Here is a 25,879-nt window from a genome sequence, read left to right on the forward strand (position 1 = left end):
CTGGCCCCTACGCCCAGCCACGCAGCTGGGTCCCATCCACCTGCGCTTCTGTCAGCGGGCGACAGGCACCCAGAAGCGCCGGGACGCGGAAGGTTCTGGAAGGGCTGCGGTGCCCCACGTGTGCAGCCCCGGCCCGCCACAGCTCCCCCACCCAGGTGCGTGGGGACGATGGCCGCTGCGCCGCGGCCGTGGGCGCCGTTGGCTGGGTGCCAGGCGCAGGGGCCCCCCGCGCCGCCGGCGCTGTCCTCCCCCCCCCGCCATGTGCGGTCTCGGGTGTGTGTGTGCGCGGAGGGGGGAGCGAGGGGGCGGACACAGTGGAAATTTCCACTCCCTGCAGCAGGCACGGCCGCCGCGGCGGGAAGGGGGAAGGCGGGCGCAGGCCCCGAGCCGCCGCAGGGGGGGAGGCGGCGCCCGTGCCGCGGCTCGGCCCGCCCCGCCCGGCTCGGCCCGCTCCCCGGCGGCGAGTGTCCCCCCCTCCCGTCCCCTTTCTCCCCCGGGCCGGGGCGGCGGGGCAGCCCGCGGGCGGGCGGGCGGTAGCGGCCCCCCGGCGGGCGGGCGTGTGCGCGGGGGAGGCGGCGCTTGGCGCGGGCAGGGGGCGGCGCGGCGGAGCCTGCGTAGCTGCCGGCGCCCTTTAAGCCGCGCCGCCCGCCCGCCCGCCCGGGTGTCTGTGCAGCCTGGGAGCCGCGCGGGCAGAGCCGCTGCCAGCACCGCCTGCCGCCGGGGACGCGCCTTCCTCCTCCGGTTCCCCCCCTCTCCGGCATCGCCGCCGCCCCCTCCTCCCCACCCTCTGCCCCGCCGCGTCCCCGCTCCTACCGCCACAGCCAGCTCTAAGATGCCCCGCTATGAACTGGCTTTGATCCTGAAAGCCATGCAGAGGGTGAGTGAGGGAAGGGAGGACGGGAGGGAGGGAGCCAGGTGGGACCTGACAGACCCCCGCCCCGGCGTCCTCTCGCTGCCTCCTCCTCCCCGCCGCAGCCGCACGGCCCGGCCCCGGGCGCCCGGGGGGCGGCCCGGCCGGCCCCTTCCCCTGGGGCGAACCCTGCCCTCCCCGCCCGGCCCGCCGCGCTCCGGAGCGGCGCTGCGCAGCGTGCTTCGTTCAGGCTGCCGTGTGCCTTCCTCTGCCCTCTCTCCCCTTCCTCTTTCTGGCTTCCCCCCGGCTCCCTTGGCGAGTTTGCCTGGTTGCTGCCCTAGAGCCGCAGTCCCCCCCCTCCCCCCTCCCCTTTGGTCCGCAGGTAAGCAGATCCCGCGCTTAGCGAAATAGATGCATTTACCCCTCTCTTATCTGCCTTCCCCGCCCCTCGTGGTGCCAGTGAACTTAGCCCTTTCCTTGCCTTTGCACACCGATGCCGGCACGTCCCCCGTCCTCCCCCGCAGCACCAGCGCTTTCCATGGCCGTGTGCTCGCCCCCCCACTCCCAGCACCTGCCATGGCCGCGCTGGGTACCGCGCTGGGGGTCCCGTCGCCTCTGGGAGGCCTTGCGGTGGGCTTTGATGGGGGAGAGCAAGGACTCGCTCTGGCAAGCATCCCCTCGTGGGATGGCAACTCCCTGCCTCTCCAGCCAACCTTTCTGCCGGGGAAGTCTCAAGAATTATTCCCCCCCCCCCCGCCGTTGCTAACACCAGTTGAGCTCTGCTGATACGGCTCGCCGTATTGCCTACGGGAAGGGTTGCTAGCCGTTGCCGCTTTTTTTTTTTTTTTTGGCGGCGTGATGATAAGCCGTGGCGTGAGCAAGTGAGGCTATATGATGCTCTTTCTGTTTTATAAGAGCTGAATCAGTGCGGGGTGTGTGTGTACTTGTGCGTAATAATACTACAGAAACATCTCTGTAGATGGGACCCTTTATTTGGAAAATAATAGCTGATACTGGTCCTTCTCTAGTACCTTCTATAGCCTTTGTTTATCTGCTACTTGCCAGCTTAATATGCAGTGCTGGTGTTGGAATGTAGCAGCACTTCTGCTAGGCTGTAACCCTTCTGCTCTGACCCAGCGTGGACATGCTTGCTGTTGCATTTAACCGTAATTTAAATGAACATGTATAGCTGTCATAGAATAGCAGGAAGCTAAATAGTATTACTGTGTTTCTTTTGTGGTTATAGGAGCATGTCTTCATGTATTACATGTGCGACACATACTAGTACATTTCCATTCATTTTACATGTACCATCCACATGTCAGGGTTGGCTTTTTTTTTTTTTTAAACTTGGCTTAACTGCAGAAGCTGTAGTAGACCTCAGGTGAGTCCTCTAGTGGAGAAATACAGCAACAGAGAAAAATCTGGTGACATTGCTGCACCACCTCACGGAGCAGCATTTGCTTTGACAAAACATGCTGGCTGCTTTTGGGCTTGGGTTGTCAACATGGTAATTTTATTTTTTTCCATACCCCTCCCCATCAGGGTATAAGCCACAGGTAAGGTGATGAGATGCTTTTTGTATACATGCTGTTAATGTGGGAGGTGCATTATGCTGTGTGGGCAGTGTAAATGCAGAGCAGGACAGAAAGCATAGCAAGTCTGACATAATACTGAGACTAATAAACTGACTACTCTGAAAGGATACCATGGAGTGCTGTCTGGTGGAAAGGATCTTTGGTTCCTAGAATCTGACACAGAGATGCAGGGATAAGCTTTTAGCTGTAAGATGCTTCTAATGAGCATCGATGCACTCGGGATTTAACATCTGCAACCTTTTCCTCTTTGAAGTTTGACTGCCTAGTATATTCTTCCCTGATAGATGTATATTAAGGTGTTCTTTAGCTTTGTGATTTATGTTAAAACACTTAAGTTTTGGCTCAGGTGTACTGCTGTTTTTAATGTACCCTTGTTGTAACTCTAAAATTTAGATTCTATCTCTAGATGCTGTTGTTGCTGTTGACAGTACACCAGATCAAGGTGCTTTTTTTGTGTTCCAGTATCTTGCTGCTGCTGCCTTTCTTGTGTAATGAGAACACTTGAAAAAAATTTCTGTAGTGGTTGTAAGCTATACAGTGCTGCTGAATCCTGGCAAAGGGGTTGCTCTAGTGACCCCCATAGCAGTGCATAATCTTGACTGTAATGCTAACTTAAATTAGTCAAAGGACGGACACCTGAATATGGGGTTAAGCAGTCTGAAATGATAAGGTGACTGCATAACTCCTTCCTGTAGAAGTCTGAGAGATCATATACAGTCCTGAATAAATGACATTGCTGTTTAACGCTAGTGCTTCCTGAGGAAGCTACCCTGGGCAGGTGTTCACTGTCCTGCCATGATGTCAGTCCCTCTGTGGTGGCTGTGTGCTCTGGTGCCCACTTTAGTGTGAAGGCTTGAGCAAGTGTTGACTTTTCTCTTGCTGTCTGTGGCATCCTTCCTCACCTCTGACGGCTCCCTTGCCTTGAAAAACAAAACCAAACAAACAAAAAAAAAAAAAGGCAGACCTTTGCTGCCTGGCTTTCTTGTGCTTTAGGGCTGTTGTCAACTTCTCTGAGCTCCCTGGCAGCTTGAGCACAAGCCGTCTCAGAGCTACAGGCCAGTAGGCTTTCACGGCTCTCTTCAGAGGTAAACTTTGTGATTTTGTGGGGTTCCCCCCCCCCCAGTTAGTTTTAATAGTTACCTTGGTATTTTCATAGATGTAGGCAGAATAAATCCCTCAAATTCACTTTTGTTGCTTTAAACTCTTTTGCTCCCTAGTACTGGTTGTGTTCAAGCCGGGGATCCCACCTCATTTTTTTTCTTCCATGTGGCTTCTGCCGTGAACCATGGAGTCTGTTGCGCAGCTGGTCTCCTCCCTACACAGCTAGCCTTGACATGGTTACAGGGCAAGCATGACCCCTCAGTCCTGCCTGATGCTCCCATGTCCCTTTGCTTCTTGGCAGACTTCCTCAGAGTCTCTTCAGCTTTCCTTTTGTGTCTTAAAAATGCAGCACCAAAGAGTTTGCGGGGTGTGTGTGTGTGTAAGGAGGAAAACTCTTGCTTTCAAACTTTGTCACCAGTTGTCTGCATGTACTTTTCACAAAAGCTTGTGAGTTTATTCTGATGAGCAGCCATTCTTTGTCCTGTTTTGTAGGTAGGGTATGGTCAGGTGATTGACATGCACTAGAGATACTGCACTTGTAAATTGCCTGTGGATGGAGTTCTTGATCAGCAGAGGCTCCAGTCAGTGTTTTTCAGGAAAACAATAATAAACCCTCCTAAAATACTCCCAAAATAAAGAAATCAAAAGCTACTTCTCTGTGGTATCGCTATATTTGAAGAGTAGCTGCAGTGAGGGACTTGGATTGTGTTACTCTGTGTGAGTATGTGGAAGAGATGCTTTGGGAGAAGGCTGGAGTATGAGGCCAGTGAAGTAACTGGAACTTAGGGTGGAAATAATGAATTTTGCTCGTGTGTGGCTTTCAACCCTCCAACATGCAAACAACAAAATTTGTATGGTGAGCTTGGGGAGTTTGATGGCAGACTTATCAGTAGTGTACAGATAGATGTATGTAAACAGCACGTTTGGCTAACCCCAAGAGCCTGAGTCACGAACTGCAGTTGTAGTGAAGGTGCAGAATGAAGACATAGTTTTGTGCTCTAAACTTCACTATTCGTAGCAAAAGATGAGTTTCTAATTATTTCCAACTTTCTCCCAGGGGAGTCACCACTGGCTTTCAGCAGGGGGGTTATGGCAGAGCAGGACCTTCAGCAGGAAAGGGTAGTGACCCGCTAGTGATTTAGCAGTTGTCGTCGCTTGCTGGAGAAAGGAGAGGTCTTCAGGGAGGCTTCTTCCCTACCCTCCTCGTCCTGCGGAAAGTCCCTTGAGAGCCTGGGGAAGGAAGTGGGGGGGGAAAGGGAAGGAAGAGCTGGAAATGGCTTCCTATTGCTCTGATGCTGTTTTGCAGACTGACCGCAGGGCGGCAATGTGAGACACCCGCCAAGGAGAGCTGGCAGCCGGCGGAGCCTAGGACAGACAGAGAAGGTGGCGATATTCCCATGCGGTTCTTGCTGCTGCTCGACTCTTGCGAGCTGGGACACCTGTCTTCAACAAAACAACTTTGTAACTGGAACTGAACTGAATGGACAGTTTGCAAATACTTTGTTAGAGTATTTCACTAAAAATGAGGAAGCGTGTCAGTATTTTATTAGCAGCGTACTCTTCTCCCCTACTTCATGTGTAACGAAGGACAAACGTGTCATAGTCTAAAACCTAATCACCTCATTTCAGCAAATATCTGGATTCGGGGACCCATCTACCCACCTCTGTAGTACTGTAGTGAATCTGGGCTCTGTTTGACTGGCACGTTCATGCAACATAATTTGTCTCCAGCATCTGTTTGTTGCCTTTGGAGTGGGTTGCCATGTTTCAAAAATTCCCTACCTGCTGTGGAGATTGTTAGCTATTTTAGGAAAGCCAAAGTAATGGGCAGTAGTGTTGCTTGACATCTTGACTATTACACTTAATTGCTGTGTAGGCAGCTGCAGCAATTGGGCTTTTGATATCTTAGTTGCTAGGAGGAAGCAGGGAGAGAGTGAAGAAGGCAGTAAGCAGGCAGATACTGTTTTTATTTATTGCCTTTCCTTTCCGGTGAACCTACCTGTTCTTACAGTTCAATTGTACATCTTTGCCACCCTGCTCCCCTACTTAGCAGGTTAAAATGACAGAAATGTTTTTCTCTGTTTTCCTTTGACTTTTTTAGTAGGCTGAAACGGGCTCCTCTTCATAGTATTATGCATAGCAGGGAAGGACCCTTGTGTTGGGGGTGGTCCTGGAAAGAAGGCCAAAGATCTGGATCTAAAAGCCAAAACTGGAAAAACCACATGATCTCGTGCTGACTGTCCTGTAGGAGTCAGCTTTTTGTTTTCTGTCTTAAGCATTTCCATAAGAATAACTTGATTTTGAAGTGTGAGATACAGACAGCATTGGAGAATGATACAGTCTTGGCTGACGCTTGCCCCTTTTCAATCTTAAGACTTGAGAGTGGTCCTCATCTAAGTTTCTGCCAGGTGTGGGATATGTGGCTGTCTTGGGTATGGGGGGAGGTAGAGGATTATTCTCTCTTGCAAAATAGTTTGTCTTTTTATAGCAGATAGTTGTTAGCTAGGTGGATTTGGCAAAGTTGTCCAAAGTGAGTGCTCTGTTGATGTCAAGAGTAAAGGCTTTGAAATCCTCTTGGTTCATGCAGGTTTCCGCAGTGTATCAAGTGGTGTGCTTGAGTGTATGTAATGGCATGCCCTGGGTTAACTCTGCCACTCTTGTTCCCTAGTCTGTAGAGTTGCAAGCCTTGAGTGCTGAGGCTGAGCTGTGGGCAGGTTCTTGTGTCCATGCTGGGACTGGCAGATTTCAGTGAGATTTGGCTAGCCCCTCTTAAGTGGGCAGGAATGGTGGCTTAGTCTTTAAAATACTTTTTCTTTGCCCCCGTTACCTACTTAGCAATGTGCTCTTCTCTCTTGGCTGTGTCTCTCTCCTCCTTTGTTCACTGTATGTATACATGTGGATGCATCATGTATATGAACAGGGGGATGCTTATAAACTTCATAAGGGCAGATTGTCTGTCTGTTAACGTTTGAAGGAGGGAGAACGTATTCTGATAAAATAAAATTATTGCTCTCCATTGTTGTAAAAACCCTCAAAAGCAACTGACACTTTAAAAGATGTCCATCATATCACTTAGAATAAGCTGTTGAACTAATTCAAGTATGAACATGTGTATATGTTTTCTTTCTTCTAATATATCATATATACCATATTTTCTAATGATGGAGCTTTTGCTTTCTGTGCTTATTCAGTAGTTTTCTCCAGTTCCCTTGTTCCAGGGTCATAACGCTGGCAGTTTCCACCCAAAGATTATGTTGGTGGTTGTTGATTATTGATCACGTAACTTATCTTGCTTTTTGTGAGACTCCAGCCAGAGCAGGCTGCTGTAATTATTTGAGCCACAGCTGCCCAGACCTCCTCTGCTACAAGTCTGACAGTAAGAGATTTTACATCTGTTACAGAAGAGATTTTACAAAATTTCTGATGGTGTGCTTCTAACAGGGTGGTAAAGTTTGACTTCCCTGTCCAGAAAACTTGATTATGTGCTCCCAGATCCTCTACAGATATCAATACTTGCCTATTTATGCTTGTTTTACCCATTCTCTTGCTGTTGCTGTTAGTGACTAAGTACTTCATCAAGTATGGCTTGTGTGGAAGCAGTTGCTTGATAGAGCTGCATATACCAGCCTCTGTGCTGCTTATCCAGGGGCAGCAGGAGCCACTGGGCACTAGGCTGTTCCTTTCAAAACTGGCTGCCCAGTGGACCAGCAGGAATATCTCTGGTGTGCATTCTGTAGAAGAGCTGATAAGAAGGTGCTAGGGGGAGGGGGGTAGGGTAATAAAAGGGAGGACAGATACACAAAATATAACTGTTTTATGCAGAAGTGGAACAGGAAAGATGGGAAGTAGAAATATGGAAAGTAAGGCAAGATCGGTGTAAATGAAGGACCTGTGCTGTGGGAGCACTACTGCAAATAGCGGTGCTGGAAATGAGATACTAAAGAAAACGCATCACCCCTGGTGAGGGGAGGGGGAAGGGAAAGAAGCAGATGGAGTAAAGGAAAGGTCACAAACCCTAGAAACAGGATTGTGAGGAACTACACAGGAACTATTGTTCTATTTCTTGCATCTTTTTTTAGTCCTAGTTTGTCCACTTGTAAGCCAGTCCTTGTGCTTCAGTTATGCAAATATTTAAGGAATAATAATTAAAAACAAAGGTACATGCAGAGCATGGATGCAGAAGGGGAATGTGTTCAGTGGAGTTGATGTGTTTGAGACTACTAGAAAAATCAATGTTTGGTAGCTTTTAATAAAGGTCATTACAAAACTTGATGTAGACTAGCTAGTTGTTTTATAACCAAGATAACTTTATTTAAGCCTTGTTTTGGAGTCTTAAAAATCCCCAAGAAGAATTAGAAATCTTGTAAGAGCACACTGCAGAGCAGGAAGCTTAGAGGGCCTTGAACTTAAATTCTAGGATTATGTATGTCCCTGAAACTTCTGTCTTGCCTTTCAATAAAACTTGTGATGCTTTATGTTTTTGTAAAGGTGTGGGCAGCCATAAATGTGTTGGATACTTGAGGAAGTCCTAAATTAGCTAAAATGAGTCTGGTTTTAATTTGTTTTATTCTCCCTAGAAATTCTAGGAAGAAGTTATTCGTAGTATTTTGTCCGGTTGCATGTGACTAATGCTTCTGCTACTCCTTTGTTATTTCCCAAGTAATTTCTGAAGTCTGTACTCTCCTAGCCAAGATCCTCTTAAAACTGGGTGAACCAGCATGTTTTTCTAGGCTAGGAGTGGAGTATGCCAGTTACATCAGTTACTGCTGAATGGTGATAATCACTAACTGGATCACATTTTTGTACCTTGCAGCTAAAGAAAAGGTCATCTTTGGCAGCAGTAGAGATTTTACAAAATTTCCTCATGGTGTGCTTCTAACAGGGTGGTAAAGTTTGACTTCCCTGTCCAGAAAACTTGATTATGTGCTCCCAGATCCTCTACAGATATCAAATACTTGCCTATTTATGCTTGTTTTACCCATTCTCTTGCTGTTGCTCTTAGTGATGAAGTACTTCATCAAACTAGGTGAATAGTACTTATCAGTGACAGTGAATATGTTTGCGCTTCTCACCTTTAGGTTGCCACAAAAAGGAATTTGAGTCTTCGGGCTAAGTGTCCCTCTGCAGTTTCCAACTTAGTATGTTAGCTGATGTCTTGACACACTTACCTGGCAGGGAAAATTCGGCCTGGTGCTGCATAATACCAAAATTTTCTACTTTTTACCATCTCCTGGAGGAGACACCCCCTCCCATCTGCATTAAAATGGCTTCTTTCCCTGTTGCCCTCTTGTGCTCTTTAGTAACTGTTGACCACTTGCCTCCTCAGTATCCTCTGTCCTCTTCTGTTTCCAGTTCCTGTGTAAAAGGAAGAATGTCATTGTGTCTGCAGTTGCAAAGAAAAGCGTGTTTTCCTTGCTGAGGGATGGAGCTGCATATAGTGACAACCCATATTTGAGCATCTAAGCCTCTGGTAGTCATCTGCTTGAGTTATGGCAGAGGCGTGAATGATTTGGCTTATTTGCCAGGGAAGAGTAGCCCAGTTCCTCAGCAGTGCTGAGCAGCAGCTGAACCTTCTGCTCTCTTCAGAGAACCCAGATAACACCTGTCACCTGTGTAAACATAAGCCAATTTTTTGGGCAGACAAGGGGAAAAGGAAGTACTTGCATACATGTTTTCTTTAAACTAGTAGTCCAAGTTAAACTTAAGAAAGTCCATCAGCTTAAGACCCAAGTAAGGTGACTACAGTATGTCTAGGTAGGTGTGGAGAAGATAGTCTTTCTTTATGGTATGTATTTTAACAAATAAAAAGGAACCTTCTATCTCCTTTCTTCTGTCCCCAGCTTAACACCCCACCCCACCCCCTTGTAGGTGTTTGGAGTTTCTGAAGAAGTAGAAGCCAATAAATCCACTGTTCCTGACAGTGCTGGGGACTGACTCATGGGGAGAGAAACCATCCAAATGTGAATGCCACAGGCAGTGGTATGAAGTGGCTTGCTGAGGCACTGCTAGTGATACTGGTTTCAGAAAACAAGCCACCCTCCTCTCCCTTTGCAATTAACGGTACTGGAGCTTCTGTTTTTATGGAGTACTGAATAAGGACTCTGCTAGAGCTGCATCCTCTTTCTTCTGCCTTCTCTCCTCCCCCCCCCCCCCCCCCCCTTCTTAATTTCTGACTTGGTGGGAGACCTAAATAGGTCTATACACTTGGGATGGGGGGGTGGGAAGAATGGTTAAAAACAAAAACAACTAATTGATTTATTACTCTAACACTGTCAGTCACAGTGCCCTTCGGCTTCAGTTGGCCTAAAGTACTCCAGTTTGCTTCTGTAATAGTTCACAGTAGCATTACATTTCCAACTGGGAAATGCAGTGTAGTTCTTTTTCTGCTGCTGAACTGCATGCTGCGAGGTTACTTATTTCTCTCATGTCTCCTTCAGCAGTCCTTTAGAAAAGAATCGAGAAGACTGTGTTCTGGAGCAAGCTTCTCTTTCTGATGCTGCAGTAAAATGAAGACCAGAACTGGAGCGATTCCTGAAACCCCAGACAAAAAAAAAAAAGTGTTCGTAACAACTCCTTTGAGTGACTGACTTGAACATTGCACCTCAAATTGGACCTTTACGGTAGTGATGGTTTATAGAGTTGTCTCTGTGGCACTTGTGTTCTTCAAGGCCAGCAGATGTATTGACGCAGTACCACTTTGGGGCAGCAGAGCATGTGTGGCAAACAGGTTAGTCAGGTTGCTGCTGGGTCAGCTCACTTGGAAATGTGGTACTCTTCTTCTACTCCAGACTGTTGAGCTGCTGGGAATGCCAGTCCAGATCTTAAGTTATTTATTAGATGCTACAGGCCAACTTCTGCCTCTGAGCTTTCCTGCTTCCTACAACATAACCGGTTTGTCTCAGGTGGGTTTCCTGCTTGGCCTCTCTGCTCCAGGTCCTGGTTTACAAGGGAAGGTCCTGAAACTGTGGTCCTGGATGTTTAGGGCTCTCAGCAGCTGGCAGGGCTAGCCCCTCCTTTCTCAAGGGCATGTACTACGTAAGAGTAAGTTGGTGTGTATCAGTTACTCCATGAAGGACAATTGTGCTCCTTTTTTTTTTTGTGTTCTAGAGTGCTGCAATAAATGGAACAAAGCTTTTTCCTATGTTTTTCCCCCTGAGAGACGGGCTGCCTCAGACAACCTTGTTTTTACTGTGGAGAAGTGGACGGGTAGGAACTTGCATGTCCGTAGCAGGTAGCCTGCAGTGTGAGCAGGCCAGACAACACACTTGAGGAGCTGGATGTGGTACAGGCCTGCTCAAGGCATAAGACTCTTATTCTTTTTTTTCATTCTTTTTTTTCCCCCCCTTGGGAGAGCTATTGTTAATATTTGCATGTATCTGTTGAGCCTGACAATCTGGGTATACTCCTTCCATGCAAGTGAGTTGTTGAGTAGGTAAAATGCTATTGGTATGAGTTAACGTGCCCCTGCTTGAAGAAGATGAAGAAAAATGTTCTTTCTAAGAAAGAGCCTCAAAACTACTGTGAAAAAAGTTAAGTATGTTCTTAATTTGCTAACAGATGATAGCAGTGGACATTCCTGTGTCGTATGTGGGTGTTTGCATCCCCAGACTAACCCTTAAAGCAATGGTCATTGGGACTGACTCTTTAAGAGAAAAGGGAAGTCAACTGAGAAACTTCCCATCTGCTAAGAAGAGAAATAGGTTGAGCAGAAAACAAATAGTTGCTTTAGGGCTGGAGCAGTTTGATTCTGGCATATTAAAAGACACATCTTATTAGAAAAGCACTGTGGAGAAAGTTTTCCTTTAAAACAATCATAAAAATTTCTCCTAAAAATCCCACCCTAAATCTGCTTCACATTAGCTAATATCTCTTCAGGGAATTGCTTGACTTTTTTTTTTTTTTTTTCTTAAAGGACAGGCTGCCTGTTGGAGCGACATATGCATTGTTTCACCAAAGCTGTAGCCCTCTATCTTCAGACAAGAGGGAAGCACATCATTTTGTGTCTTTGATATGATCCAGCCAGAAAACAGCCTTAGGGAAAAAAAAACTTCAGTCCTTGGCAGCAGTGCTGTCTTTCTGTCTTTTTTTTTTTTTTCTCAGTGCCACAATGTATGCTGTTCTAATAACTTGAGATTAAACTCACATGGGGCATCTCAAAAGTCCTTCTTAAGACTTGAGGTCATAACTTGCTGAAAGTTCAGAGGGACGAATCTCATTTTCGTAATGAAAAAAAGTTCCAGGGTTATTTTAGAATTAGGTCTAATAAGAAACTGGTACAAGAAGCTACTTTAGTACAGTAATTTAGTAACAGTGCAGCAAATTTGTAGCAGCTACTGAAAGCTTTCCACCTTCCTGCTAAAGAGAGCTAAACCCTGCAAAATTCAGATGTTGATTACAAAGGTGATGATTAGGGTCTCTGTAGACTGGTTATTTCAAATGCATCATCTGGCTGTACCTTCCAGTGGAAAATGCTCAAGAAACTTAATGTATTGTTTATTTTGGTTAGGCTGAGCCCACTGTAGTTTTGCAAGTATCCTTATTGGGAAATGTCATGATTTATTCAAGAGAAGCTGTCTAATACTTGCACTTTTCAGAGTGCTTGAATGTGCTTGTAACAGTTGTGCTATGAGCTGGGTACCCCTTGTATCAACTAGATGTAGTTTTAAGAATATTTTTTTTGTGTGATTCATAGATATTACTGTCTAGTATAGTTTGCCAGGTCATTGATTAACCTACAGGGAAGATGGTGGGATGTGAACTGAAGTTCAAGTCTGAACATTTTCAGTAATAAAAGAGGGGATAATATCAGTTATTACTATTTCTTTAGCTTGCACGTTATTCTAATATTCTGTGTAGCGGTTTTTTCTTCTGTGTCTGAGTAAAATCGCTTCTTACCCTTTCATTACAATATTTATAGTTTTGGTATAAACATTATAATGTAGTTGCATTTGAAAATATAACCGAATATAGTAAAAGATGCAACAACACTGAAGTGTTGCTCAAAAGTGCTTAAAACTAAGAATAGTACATTATACCTGTATCTGGCATCATATGGTTGGAAGTGTTTATAATTCTGTGTTGGATTACACTAATAGACTATTTAACTACTGCTGCATTTGTGGGTGGGAATAAATGTGAATTCTTCTGTGGAAGAATTTAAAATACATCTGTGGTTTGAGGCTTATGAGCATGATAAATTTAGCACACTACTGTAATCAGTCCATTTTGTGCCATGTCTCCGTAGTCTCTCATTATTGGCTGTAACTCCAGCAGAATGAATATCTGTATTCTCATGTGGGTTTGTGGTGGTGGTGGGGAACCCTTATTATCTTTTTTGATTCTGAACTACTCTTGAAAAACAGCCAGCTTGTACAAATAACATGATTGTGAATTTCTCCTGAAGGCTGAAGTTGTGGTTTGCTGTAAGCTATGTTAAAAATACATTTGCCTTGGAGAAGTGCACTTTTTTTTTTATATCAGCACTGTTGCTGCCTTCAGTAATGCACAAAGTAAGGCAGAGGGGAGGGAGTGTGTGATTTTTTTCAACCTCAACTATAGTTTTTATTATTGTCTATCTGAGAATTTTTAATGTTTTTATTCTTTTTTTAAAACAAAATGAATAAGCTACAGGAATGCTAAACAAAAACCCACCCAAATACTAGAATACGTTATCTGGGTGTTTGTACTAATCATAGATGAATTACTAGGGAAATGTGAGTTTCAGCATAGTGCCAGAGCACTTCTGCAAATGAAGTGGGAGTGCCTGAAACTGATGCTTGTACAATTTCTAAGGCTGGTAGACCTTATGGTCACAAAAGAGGTTCAACAAGGTTTTTTGTTGGTGGTTTTTTGTTTGGGTTTGTTTGTTTTGTTTTGTTTTTTTGGTGTGTGCCTACATTACCTTTACTGGTGGGTGGGATAGAGGAATGGAGGCAGACCCCGTTCCCTACTTTTCTGTAATAATCTTGAATACTAAAGATTTGTGTTCTGATCATTAGACTAGACTAAACAGATTCTTTGGTTTGGTCTTCTCTTCCTTTGCTGTGTACATTCGGTGTAGGAAGTCGAACTTTGTCCAGCACCCTCTAAATCCATTGAAAGGTTTCAGATGGGTATTGGTAAATGATACCTCCCAAAACATAAATAGGAGATAGAGGCATCCTGTCTGTGTGGCAGAGGTAGGAGCCCCAGTGTGCAGCCCTTCAGACCCCCTTCCTTTCCCACCTGTCTGGTTGTCTGCTAGCAGTCTTTTTATTATCCCCTTCCCTCTACTCTGAGTGCTTCAGTCCTGCTTGCCTAAATGAGTACCTGTTTCCTGACATGCTTTGATAGAATTGGGTGTGATTGGGGCTTGAGGAATGGAGAGGCAGGGTATGCTTTGCCTTCAAAACCTTGGGTCTCTGATGTTAGTGATCCTCTTCATGCTTGGATGCAGATAGATGGTGCTGGCAACTGTAACTGCTACCAAAATCCATCTGGTTCTCCCTCCTGTGTCTAGGGTGCTCCCAAAAAATCCTGAAACCATGCGGGTGTGGGTATCAAAAAGCACACTGCAGACAGAAATATTCTTTAGAGTATCAGATGTAGTCAGATGTCGGGTGTAGCTTTGCTTTTGTCACTTGCTTGAATGGGACTTTTTTTTTTTTTTCAGTTGGATTACATGGGATATGTATGAAGGACTTCCAGAGCAAAATGTAACCCTGTGATTATCTGTACCCCAGGCAGGTGCAAACTCACCTAAAACCTGTGGAATAACATTGATTTTTCCAGCTGATCTTAAATTTATGTTGTTTTTTGACAGCATTGTGACTTCATTTTGATTTTTAGCTCTAGCAGCCAGCTGGTGTCTCAAGTGCATGCACGTGATGCCAGAATCTATCAAGATTTGTGGGGTGCGGTGCTAGTAATGCTCCTTAGTGGTTGTTTTTTGTGTTCTGGTCGCCATCCCCATTGTCCCCCCCTAGATCGCTTGATAGAGGAAGGCTTGTTTAGTGTCTTGAAGCAGACTTGGGCGATTCTAAAGTAAAGAAAAATAAAATGTCTGTTCCTTACCTTGGTCTGGGGAATTGGGGTCATTTAATACTGCAGAATTGCTGCGTCTCTTAAGGTACTTGTAAACATTAAAGTTGATTTGTAAAAGGCATTACTACTTAGTTCTACGAATAATTATGTGTGTTACGGTTTGCATAAATGCAGCAGGAAATATAAGGGGGAAAAAAATCTGTGGTGTTCAGTCATTGTTTTACTAGACTTCAAATTTTTTCTCATTACTTCATGAAATTCTTCTCTAATTCAATCTTTGTCTTTTGTCTTTGCTGCCTTGCAGGGTTGGTACAGTAGGCCTCACTAAACTTAGCTGCAACTAAGAATTTCTCCTACATCAACTGAGTTAAGGCTGATGCTCTTGTGGAATGTGGATTAAAAGTGCGTGCTAAGTTCCAAATTTCCATTTGAGAAGCGGAGAAAGTAAATGTGCCACAACCACCAGCATCAGGACAGCAAACCAAGGGACAAAGAATTTGATCCACAGTGTTGATATATGTTAACTGGTTCACGTGTTGCTTAACAGACGTTTGCTGGGGGGCGAGAAGTGGACGTCAGCTGTGCGAAGTCATTTTGTTTACAGAAATGAGGGCTTCTTTGGAAACAGCAGACATTGCCATTGTGGCACTGTACTTCGTGCTTGTAATGTGCATAGGTTTTTTTGCCATGTGGAAATACAATCGGAGCACCGTAAGTGGCTACTTTTTGGCAGGGCGTTCTATGACCTGGGTGGCTATTGGTGCATCTTTGTTTGTGAGCAATATTGGAAGTGAACATTTCATTGGGCTCGCAGGATCTGGAGCGGCGAGTGGATTTGCAGTAGGTGCATGGGAATTCAACGCCTTAATGCTTTTGCAGCTTTTAGGATGGGTCTTCGTTCCAGTCTACATCCGGTCGGGAGTGTACACCATGCCTGAATACTTGTCCAAGCGTTTTGGAGGGCATAGAATTCAAATATATTTTGCAGCATTGTCTCTAATTCTTTATATCTTCACCAAACTCTCAGTTGACTTGTATTCAGGGGCACTTTTTATTCAAGAATCGCTAGGTTGGAACCTCTATTTGTCAGTTATCCTCCTTATTGGAATGACTGCACTGTTGACTGTGACTGGAGGTCTTGTGGCTGTCATCTATACAGACACCCTTCAAGCTTTGCTTATGATTATTGGTGCCCTCACACTTATGATCATAAGTATTACGGAGGTTGGTGGGTTTGAAGAAGTTAAAAGAAGGTACATGTTAGCGTCACCAAATGTTACGTCTATCTTGTTAACCTACAACATTTCCAATACCAATTCCTGCAATGTCAACCCAAAGCCTGATGCTCTTAAAATGTTGCGTGAGCCAACAGATGAAGATATTCCCTGGCCTGGATTTCTGTTGGGACAGACACCAGCTTCTGTGTGGTACTGGTGTGCCGATCAAGTCATAGTTCAGAGAGTTTTAGCTGCAAAAAACATTGCTCATGCCAAAGGATCCACTCTGATGGCAGGCTTCTTAAAGTTGCTGCCAATGTTTATTATAGTTGTCCCAGGGATGATTTCACGAATACTGTTTGCAGATGATATCGCTTGCATTAATCCGGAACACTGTTTTCAAGTCTGCGGGAGCAGAGCTGGATGCTCTAACATAGCCTATCCACGTTTGGTGATGAAACTGGTGCCAGTTGGTCTGCGGGGACTGATGATGGCTGTGATGATTGCTGCACTAATGAGTGACTTGGACTCCATATTCAACAGTGCTAGCACCATATTCACACTTGATGTCTACAAACTCATTCGGAAGAGCGCGACGTCTAGAGAACTGATGATTGTAGGAAGAGTCTTTGTTGCATTCATGGTGGTTATAAGCATTGCCTGGGTGCCGATAATTGTAGAAATGCAAGGTGGTCAGATGTACCTTTATATTCAAGAGGTAGCGGACTACTTGACCCCACCGGTGGCTGCTCTGTTTCTTATGGGTATCTTTTGGAAGCGTTGCAATGAGCAGGGGGCTTTCTATGGTGGAATGGCCGGGTTTGTTCTTGGAGCGATACGGTTGATACTGGCATTTATCTATCGTGCTCCGGAGTGTAACCAGCCGGATACTAGGCCAAGCTTTATCAAAAATATCCATTACATGTATGTTGCAACAGCTCTGTTCTGGATCACTGGCATTGTGACCTTTGTAGTAAGCCTTCTCACGCCTCCACCTACGAAGGAGCAGGTTCGGACGACCACTTTCTGGGCAGTGAAAAACAGGAATGTGAAAGAGAATGCTGCAAAGGGGGAGCTGTACAAAGTGCAAGAAAAGAGCATCCTGAAGTGCAATGAAAACGCTAACCACATCATTCCAAATGGCAAATCAGAAGAAAATATTAAAAATATTAAGCCAGAGGATATCAATCTTCTGGTTACTTGCAGAGATGACAGCAACCCAGTGATTTCTGTGAGTCACTCTGAAGTTGAGACACCAGTTGATTGTTACTCAAATGGACAAGCAGCTTTGATGGGGGAGAAAAAGCACGAGGAAGAGACTGATGATAGAGACAGACATTTGAAATTCATAGATTGGTTCTGTGGCTTTAAAAGTAAAAACATGAACAAGAGAGCTCTTCGGGAGATGGAGGAAGAGACTGTTTGTTTACAAATGCTGGAAGAGACTCCAAAAGTTAAACTATTACTAAATACTGGACTGGTCTGTGTCTGTTCGCTTGGAATATTCATGTTTGTCTATTTCTCTTTGTGAGTGAGTAGTGAACTTTTAAGGGTATGGCTAAACATACAGAAGTTGATACAGGTCTCTGGAGATTTTGTTTGTTTTGCATTTTTGGTTATTTGTTTTTTTTTTTTTCTTTTCAAATAACAGTAACTGCAACTGAGGCATTGTTTACGCTATAATTGTAAGATCAAATCAACTCTAGCCTATGTAGAGACCATTTGAGACATGTTGTCCTATCTCTCCTGAAAGCAGAATGTGTCATGTGATGTCTTTTTCTTTTCCCTTTTGTCCTCCCCCCCCCCCCGCTTCCTCCACTTGCAGTACTAACCTTTTGTTTTTCCATGTATACATGTATAAATATACCAAAGGCAGGCAGGTGGCTGTGTTTGAAGTCAGGCGGTTACAGAGCTCAGTCAGCATTAAGGTGATGCTAACAAGTAATCATTTACCAGTGTGTAAAATCTAAATGATTAAAACTGTGTCAAAATATTATTTTTTTTTTTAAATGTAGGGCTGTGATGCATATTGCTGTGCAGTTGTTCTTTGTAACATAGCTGTATTACTTTTGCCAATTCGGCACTTTTTAATTTTGCTCACTGCTTCTAGGTTTGTTTTGTTGGTTTTTTTTCCAGTTTTTCATTTTTCTTACGTCAACAACAGGAAGATATTTTGTCTCATCTTTAGCACTTAAAACATGATAGCTGTTAGAGCTTTTTTTTTACCTAAGAAAATTTGCCTTTTGACTTCTATCCACTGTAAATTCCATTACTGAAAAGTTGCTGTATTTAAAAAAACACAAACAAAAACTAACCAAAAAAAATTCCAAACCCAAAAACCAAACCAAAACTCTGGAGGTGATAAGACTGGCAATGGAGGAGATGGGGAGAAAAGAAAAAAAAGGAATGCTTTTTATTTGGGTTTTGTACTATATTGAAATAGAAGAGTACCTATTCAGCTTTTTCAGTCTGCAAAACTTTAGACTATAATTAGGGTTAGCCTCTTCTAGAGAAAAAATTGTACATAGGTTCCATCATGGGGGGAAAAAGTGTGAGACTTCTAATGTCTTCACTTTGGTAAGCACACTGAAAAATAACTCTGCCTCTGCTGTGTATGTCTAGAAAGAAATACTCTGCAGCCCTACCATTGCTGCATACTGAGCCTGTAAGGCTAGAAAAACAAGTGGGAAGACAAGAGTAAGGGCAAGAGGGGAAAGAAGTGGAAGTGGTCCTTATTCTCCAGAGTCCTTTTGCCTCATGTCTTCTCCCACTTCCCCTTTCACCCTGTCAAACTTTTTTTTTTTTTTTTTTCCCTTACGGAATGACTACTGAGGGGTTTTGTGTCAGGAGATAAGGAGCACGTGCAGTCATAATCTGTGTTGGCAATTGAGGTCTGCCTTTATGATTCTTTGAAAAAAGTTAAACTTTTCCCAGGTGTTCATAGATGATCAGTAGGCCTCGAGATCCTGAGGTTCCTTTCTCCTGAAGGATGGATGCCACAGACAGGGATGAACAGTTTCTGGGTATGGAGGACATTCCAGCAGCTTGATGGAGCTTAGCAGACGGAAAGGTTGCAGAGCTTGGTCCGCTTCCCCCTTGGTAAAGCAGGAGAATGTGTTGCCATCGTGGGTGCTCACCTGCTTTTGGACACAGAGGGCAGCTGGCAGTGTGTGGATGCACTTACAGTATTAAACTCCTTTATCCTCCAGGACAGAATGGTCACATCCAGGCTTTCCATGTGAAAATAATCCCTCCAGTTGTCTTTGTTCCTGAGCTCGTCTTGGGACTTGTTTGAGAGAGTGTGAACTGGCTAGGCCAAAAACTGTCTGAGGGACCATGCTGACAGTTCAGCAGCATCGATTCAGGGGTCCAACAATGTTTCCTTGGCCCACCAACAAGAAACAATTCCTATGGGTGAAGTAGTTCTGTAGAAATGAAACTTGGGTTAATCCTGCCTTTGACTGCTGGAGGAGGTTTGCTTTCCAGTACAATGGTGCCATAAATGGCAGGCCGTCCAAATAGCTTTTAGTAGTGTGATGTATAATGCATATTTTCAGAAAAAATAACTTTTTACCATTTTTGTGGGGGTTTTTGTTTTGATGTCATTTTTAAGCCAGTTAAATCCCATTCATTCCAAGACTTTAAACAGAGGCTGAGATGCCCCACCTTTCTCCACTTTTAGTTGTTGCTCCTGGAAAGTAGACTGCTCTTTAACTGGAAATAAGTGTAGGAACAGTGTTACAATATATGTAGAAGAGAAGATTTACTGTACTGGAGTCTTGATGTTAGTAACGGTGTGACAAGACACATCTTCTTACTGTTTGTGTGGTTGGCTTTGATCAGAAAAACCATTTTGAATACTTCTTAATGGTAAAATTGTAGTATGTGAAATACATTAATGGCATCTCAAGTTATTTCATTAGTGGGCTTAGTTGGGAAGGTCAGTACTGTAAGAAAGGTGTAAAACATAGTTGATTAGTTTATCCTGCATAAAAACAATTTAGTACAAAATTTGATCTTGGTGGGATGAAAAATAACAACTTGTGGAGGGTAATGATAGTCTCAGTCCAACAATATCTTCTTGAAAAGGCTGGGATTTGGTTAACATGCTTAACTTGGCACAGGGAAAGAGAGACTCTTGTACCAGGCACTGTCCCTTAGTAACTTGACACATTTTTCTATCGGTGACGGGTACTTGGATTTTTCTGGACCAATATTAAATGCATTGCCTCCTAACCTGTGAAGCCAGGTTAGCTCAGGGACCCTTTTGCTTGGCTTGGCTGCCATTGCTTCATCTGTGCTTGCTTTTTTCCCAGGGTGCCTTACATGGTTGTGAAGCTGAAGGCATGGCTTTTATTGCCACCTGAAGAGTGATTTGCTTATAATAGCTTTTCCAGCTTGATCTTCCTCCTCTCTTCCACCCAAGTAATTTGATATTTTAAAGAGAACACTGTTTAAAGAGTTAATAAATAGGATGCTTGAATCCTGTTAAGTATAACTCCAGTACATCCATAGTGAAATTTTCCTTTACTGTGGTAGGGAGTCACAATCCTTCACAAATGTGCAGTGCAGCCTTTGACTATTGAATCTGAGATACTACATCTCCCAGCTAATGTATTCCCACTTCTGCTAAACTAACAAGTTGCTGCATTAATTAGTGTAATTGGCAGTCAGTCATGATGCCAAAACGGCACAGAGTAACTGCTCAGAGACTATTTTTGTCTTTAAGCAGCAAAGGTCATTATTTCATGCAACGTTGGGGATCTAGCCGGTTTGCACTGGACAGACTAGCTCCCAACTTTTCAGTGAAAAGTCAGGTAATTTATACAGTTTTCATGAGAGGTTACAACATCTTTACAATATATTCATTTGATTTTGACATCTGATCATTCTGTTCATAATAGGTGGGATCTAGGTGGAGTAAACCTTTCAACTTTCTTCGTTCAACGATTTCCTGACTTATGGTTTCCTTATCTCCTTCAGGTGCCCACCTTATCTTTTCTAATTATTCGTAGTCCGTTCCTTTCTCAACACAGAGCATCACCCAGAGCATTGTACCAAACTCATCCTGACTAATCTTTTTAAGACCTTGTTCTGTTTCAGTCAGGATCTGAATAAAGTAATACCTTGCATCCCCCCTATCTTTGGACCTGTTATTTTGAAGAAGCTTTTAAGCAAGTTATTTTTCTTTTCAGTTGTTTAAAAGTGTATTTCTATGCTACTCTCTGCCGAATGCCAGCCTCTTCAGTCATATGCTGTTTTCATGTCTTAGAGGTCATAAAAATTGCTGTTGTTCTTTGCTGTGTATAACCACTTAATAAAAGGCCTTCATTTGAGGGGAAAAAAAAAAGGCTTCAAGCAAACTGTCTATATTGGTGAGCAAGTACCTTGCCTAGTGTAATGGACCTTAGTGTAAGAAGTTGCTTGAGGATTTTTTTTTTATAGCGTAAACATGCCTTTGCTAATCTGCTGATCATGATCTTTGTGGAAGAGGTGTTAACCCAGGTTAATACATTTTGGTTTAAACACCAACTTTTCTGTCCAGCAAAACTACAAAGGGTCTCCCATAAGGACAATCAGTTGCATAAATCTTAATGCCTGGCTACTGCTTCCTCAGTGGGACTGGCTAGTCATGCAGGGGTAGATCCAGGAGGATGAGCGCTTCTGTCTTGCAGAGATTAGTTTATTTATTGCCTTGAGCTTAGAATGGCACTCTTGGAAAAACTTATTTTGGAATGACACTTTTTTTTCTATTTCCCTTAACTTATTTTTCTGTTAAGATATTTGAATTTTCTCCCAGAAATTTATTTGAAGCCTTTTATTTAAAAAAAAACAAACCACAAAACAAACACCCCCCCCAAAAACCCAACAACAACAAAAAAAGGCTTCTTGGGAGCTTAGTAGTACATTCTGGGAGACTATTCTTATTTAATTTTTTTTTTAATGACTGATTTGATGCTATTCTCTGCCAAACTTTAGGGATTTTTTTTGTTATTTTTGTGAATTTTTTTTTTTCCTGTTGGGTTTTAGTAATACCTGAAAGGAAACGGTGAGAGATTGTAAGAAACTAAAATGGCCTTCAGTATACCGCTTGTGTATTTTATACTTCTCCACTTCTGTGTTCCCCTTTCCACCTTAATCCCAGAAGGGCCAGCATGAGACTTCTGATGTAAGTCATGAGAGTACTGTAACTGAGTAGTGAAGAGGATTTATCACAAGGTTACAGTGAAGCGGGCAGAGCCATCAAAGGGTCTCTGCACGAGCACTTAAAGCTTACAACTTTAAAACATACAGCTTTATTTTTTTTATATATATATTTTTTTAAATCCTAAGATAAAGGAGGTGTTGGGAGATGCTCCCTTTCAGAGAACAGGATACATGGAAGAAGTTGGAGTTTCTAAGCTCTAGCTTTCTTGAGGAAATCTTTGGATTTAGCATGTATAGCAAAGCAAAAATACTCATCTGTTAATTTGGTATTCTGTATGTTCTGTGCCCTTAAACGTAATTGTTTTGAAAATAAAACTAACCTTGTTATGTGATGTTAAAAAGCAGACTTGTGTGCAATGTTTTACAAAATTTTTTTTAAGAAAATGTTTGTATATAATTAAATGGTTTAATGTGCTTTAATTGGCCTAAGGTAAAGAGTAGTCCTAGAATGTAAACATATATAATTAGGATTCTGATTTCACTGTGAGATCTCTGAACTCTCTTGTTTTGCAAAGTGGTTTGTTTTGTTTACAAAACACTTTCTATTATTTCTTTTATGGTGTTGGTTTAAAGGCATTTGCTTCACTTCTGTTCTAATATTGAATTCATGGTATAGTGACATCTGGTGACACTTAGCATTATCAGTTTCACTGTGTAAAGTCAGACACTTTGAGCAAAAATGGTAATGATATGACAATTCTCTGTGTCTATAAATACACGTTTTTAAATGAGGTGGTTATAAAAATAGTTGCTGTGCAAAATGTTAGTAGTCTTCTTCAAGAAGAAAGCAAATTTTCTAATATCACTAGGGCAGTCTCTTCATTCATCATCTTATTTTTAAAGCACAGTGTCAAAGTGATGCTGCTTTACCTTGTATCTCTGATATGTTTTTTTAGATATCTGTGAAGTATTTTTGGTTTTTGTTGCTGTTGTATTTTTTCTGCAGATTTTATATAAAATACCAGTTAATGAACTGCCTTTTTGGGTTTTTTGTTGTTTGTTTTTTTTAACTATTCAACTAAAATACATTTCAGACCAAAACCAAATGATATCATATAGCATTTGAAACTTGCCTTTTTGCTTGTCCCTTGTTTTTTTGAAATAAGCCAAATGGGCATGTAGATAAGATCACTATAAAGGATCCAGGTCTCTTTTGGTAAAGTGTTATTTAAAGGTCTGTTAAGATCTTATAAGACAATATACTGAAAAAAATTACTGTAGTAGGAATATAGATTTAGAAGTGTTAATGAGATTAATACAGCTTAATTATATTGTAAGTTGCTACTGTCCTTAATGACAAGCTTTTTGTCATAGAAACGATGTATGATAAATTAATTTTGGTCTAGTGTATAGAATCATCATATTGCTATAAACCTTTGAAGTAAATCTGATGCAAAATTTTCATAGTTAGCATTGCTGGCCCTGTGTATACTGTTCTTTGTATACTGTATGCATATTATTTTGCCTACTGCATTAGTCTTCAAACTAAAACTCTTATTAGAGAGTATTTGGATACTTCAGACTGTGTTTCTTGCAGTTTACATTCCTTTACCATGGCATTTTGTCCTGTCTAAAAGTATTGTATGGAAATGTTTAAAACTTCTGTACAAAGTTTCAATAAAAATAGAGAAAAAACCCAACAAACAACAACAGAACAGATATTTGTGAAGCTACTTTGGAGAACTTGTCTATAAGTGTCATACATATTCTTCCTTGTAGTAAGCCTTGCATCCCTCTATACAAAGATACCTCTCAATTTTTTTCCTGTTGTTACAAGGCAGACCTCTTCAAGCAGGGTGTGGGTGTTTGGTTAGAGGAAACAAACCAAAGCAGATTCTTAGAACTGCAAGAACTTAAGGATCCAAAATATGGGTGGAGAGTTTGACTGCAGAACCTTCAGCCCACCTCATGTTGTGGGGAGGTGGGGCTGGGGTGGCCTGGGCTGCTCTTTCTATGGCCTGAAGCAAGGCAAGGCTGAACGCCTGAAGCACCCTGCAGAGCAGCAGCCTGCATGCAAAACAAAATATGGGTGAACCCTCATTTAACGGAGCGGCTGTGTTGGATATCATGCAAAATTACTAACTTTTTTTTTTGTTCTTTAAATGCCTTGTTCAGCTGCTGCTTAACCAATTCTTGAGTGGGACAGGCGCCTTCTTACTTGATTATGGAGTGTCCTTAAGTGGCTCCAGTTGTGTTTTGCTATCCCACTGGGACTGCCCCAGCTTGGATGCCTCGGTGTCTGTCTTGTGTTTATCTAGAAATCATTCCTGGTGCCTAAGTCCTCCAAGGAGCCTGTGCCAGCAATCATGCTCTAAGAATGATGCATGTGATGCTGTCTCCTCCCTTGTAGGAAGCAGTGACAGCTTGTGGTAGTCAGTACTTAAATAGTTGCCTTTGGGGAGGGAAGGATACCTTTCCACAACTTTTATTTGAAAAAGATTAAAACATCAACACAGTTCTGTAAGCAGAGACCAAATGTGAGCCTTCCGCCTTGTCAGTGTCCCCCGTAAGGACATATTGGAACTAACAGCCAGGGGAAGTGTGGTGTGAATCGTGACTTCTTTGTTGTCCAGTGATGATGGTTCAACAAGGAGGTGGCCAGGCCTGGTGTTTAATCACTCGTGGGTTGGGGATTAACATACTATTTTAGGAATGGGATGCTGGGTAAAACTGTGAGAAAGATGCTAAACCCAGGTTTTCATCTGCAGAGGAAGTACTGCATTCATCAAAGTTATTCTAGGTATTCTCTTCTTTTGCTGCTGTGTTGTAAAAGAAAAGTGAAAGCGGCAGTCTGTTGAAGGAATGGATAAAAGAACGTTTTTGGAGGAGGCTTTGAATTTGGGATGAAAAATAAACAAAGTGTTTCCTGCCTGCAGGCTTGGTTTAGCATTGTGATTTCTAGGAGGGAGTGGGACTCCTGTGTTTTCATTAGTTAGCTGTTGTTAATTAATTGGTTATCTAATTTATTAGGTGATTATTCGGTGCGCAGCTTTCCATTTCATTGATTTTAAAAGAGGTTCAAGAAGCCTCTTCATCACCAGCTGGTTTGATTTGTATTAGCAAAGACTCTGATCCCCAATTTACTGATGTCTGAGGCTTAATGTTTCTCTGGGTGTGGAGTCCCGGCCCAGGCAAGTTGCGGGCACATTCAGTAAATGCCACAGCAGCATTTATTTTGAGGGTTCACTGGAAAAACCCAAGGAGGTGCTGGTAATGTGTACTCTTTGCGTGCTGGCTCTGATGAGAGTTCTGCCTGCTTGGATGTGGCTGTCCCAGTTTGCCCTGTACGAGTTCTTGTGCCAGGAAAGCGGACAAGCCAGGAGGTTTCAGCGCCACGCTTTCTTCCTGCCTGTCTGGCAAGCCTGTTTAATTGGGTTGTACTTGATGATTTGGGTTTTTTTGATGGTGTTTTTTTGGTGGTTTTTTTTTTTGAGGTGTTTGTAGACTGATAGGAATAAGGTGATAATTTAACTTCATGGTCACGATGTTTATAACCTTCAATTTATCAGCAACTATTTTCAATGCTTACCCGAACCATGAAGCTAGGGTTTTTTTAAGTCAGTTTGCAGTATCCCAGTATATATGCTGTAGTGCATGCGAGAATTTGAGAAAGAAGCTGCAGAGGTTAATTTTCACTTGCGCACACCAGTTGGTGAAAACAGTGCAGCTTCCACATTAAATGCTACTCTGGTTCAGAGCCAAAGATAGATAGTTTTCTGCAAAAGTGTGATGATTTAAAAATTGTGGCTATAGTCCTCAGCACACTCTTTGGATTTTGCTAACCATGTTCAGGTTTTTCTTAGTTCTGACTCTTCTTTGTTCTACAGCAGTAAGGGCGTGCATGATGGGTGTGACAGCTACATGTCAGGAACCAGATCTCTAGT

The 25,879-nt window shown here is 43.0% G+C and overlaps 2 protein-coding genes across 4 annotated transcripts in view; both read left to right on the plus strand.

The window, feature by feature from the left end:
* The first annotated feature begins 765 nt into the window (after positions 1 to 765).
* SLC5A3 (solute carrier family 5 member 3) lies at positions 766 to 18,223 on the plus strand. 2 transcript variants are annotated; one of them, XM_037376417.1, is made up of 2 exons: positions 766 to 877; positions 14,876 to 18,223. In XM_037376417.1, exon 2 carries the CDS (start codon positions 15,178 to 15,180, stop codon positions 17,317 to 17,319), a length of 2,142 nt encoding a protein of 713 aa, XP_037232314.1. In that variant the 5' UTR covers positions 766 to 877; positions 14,876 to 15,177; the 3' UTR covers positions 17,320 to 18,223. The 2 variants fall into 2 exon arrangements, with proteins under 2 accessions (XP_037232314.1, XP_037232315.1); XM_037376418.1 differs by lacking the exon at positions 766 to 877 and adding an exon at positions 7,380 to 10,276.
* Positions 798 to 25,879, plus strand: part of MRPS6 (mitochondrial ribosomal protein S6) — a 46,942-nt gene continuing 21,860 nt past the window's right edge. For both annotated transcript variants that reach the window (XM_037376420.1, XM_037376419.1), the window contains exon 1: positions 798 to 877. In XM_037376420.1, the coding sequence (XP_037232317.1) occupies positions 833 to 877 (45 nt within the window). In that variant the 5' untranslated portion in view covers positions 798 to 832. The remainder of the gene's footprint in view (positions 878 to 25,879) is intronic.

Source organism: Falco rusticolus, chromosome 2, assembly GCF_015220075.1.
Source record: "Falco rusticolus isolate bFalRus1 chromosome 2, bFalRus1.pri, whole genome shotgun sequence".
Classification (NCBI taxonomy): Eukaryota; Metazoa; Chordata; class Aves; order Falconiformes; family Falconidae; genus Falco; species Falco rusticolus.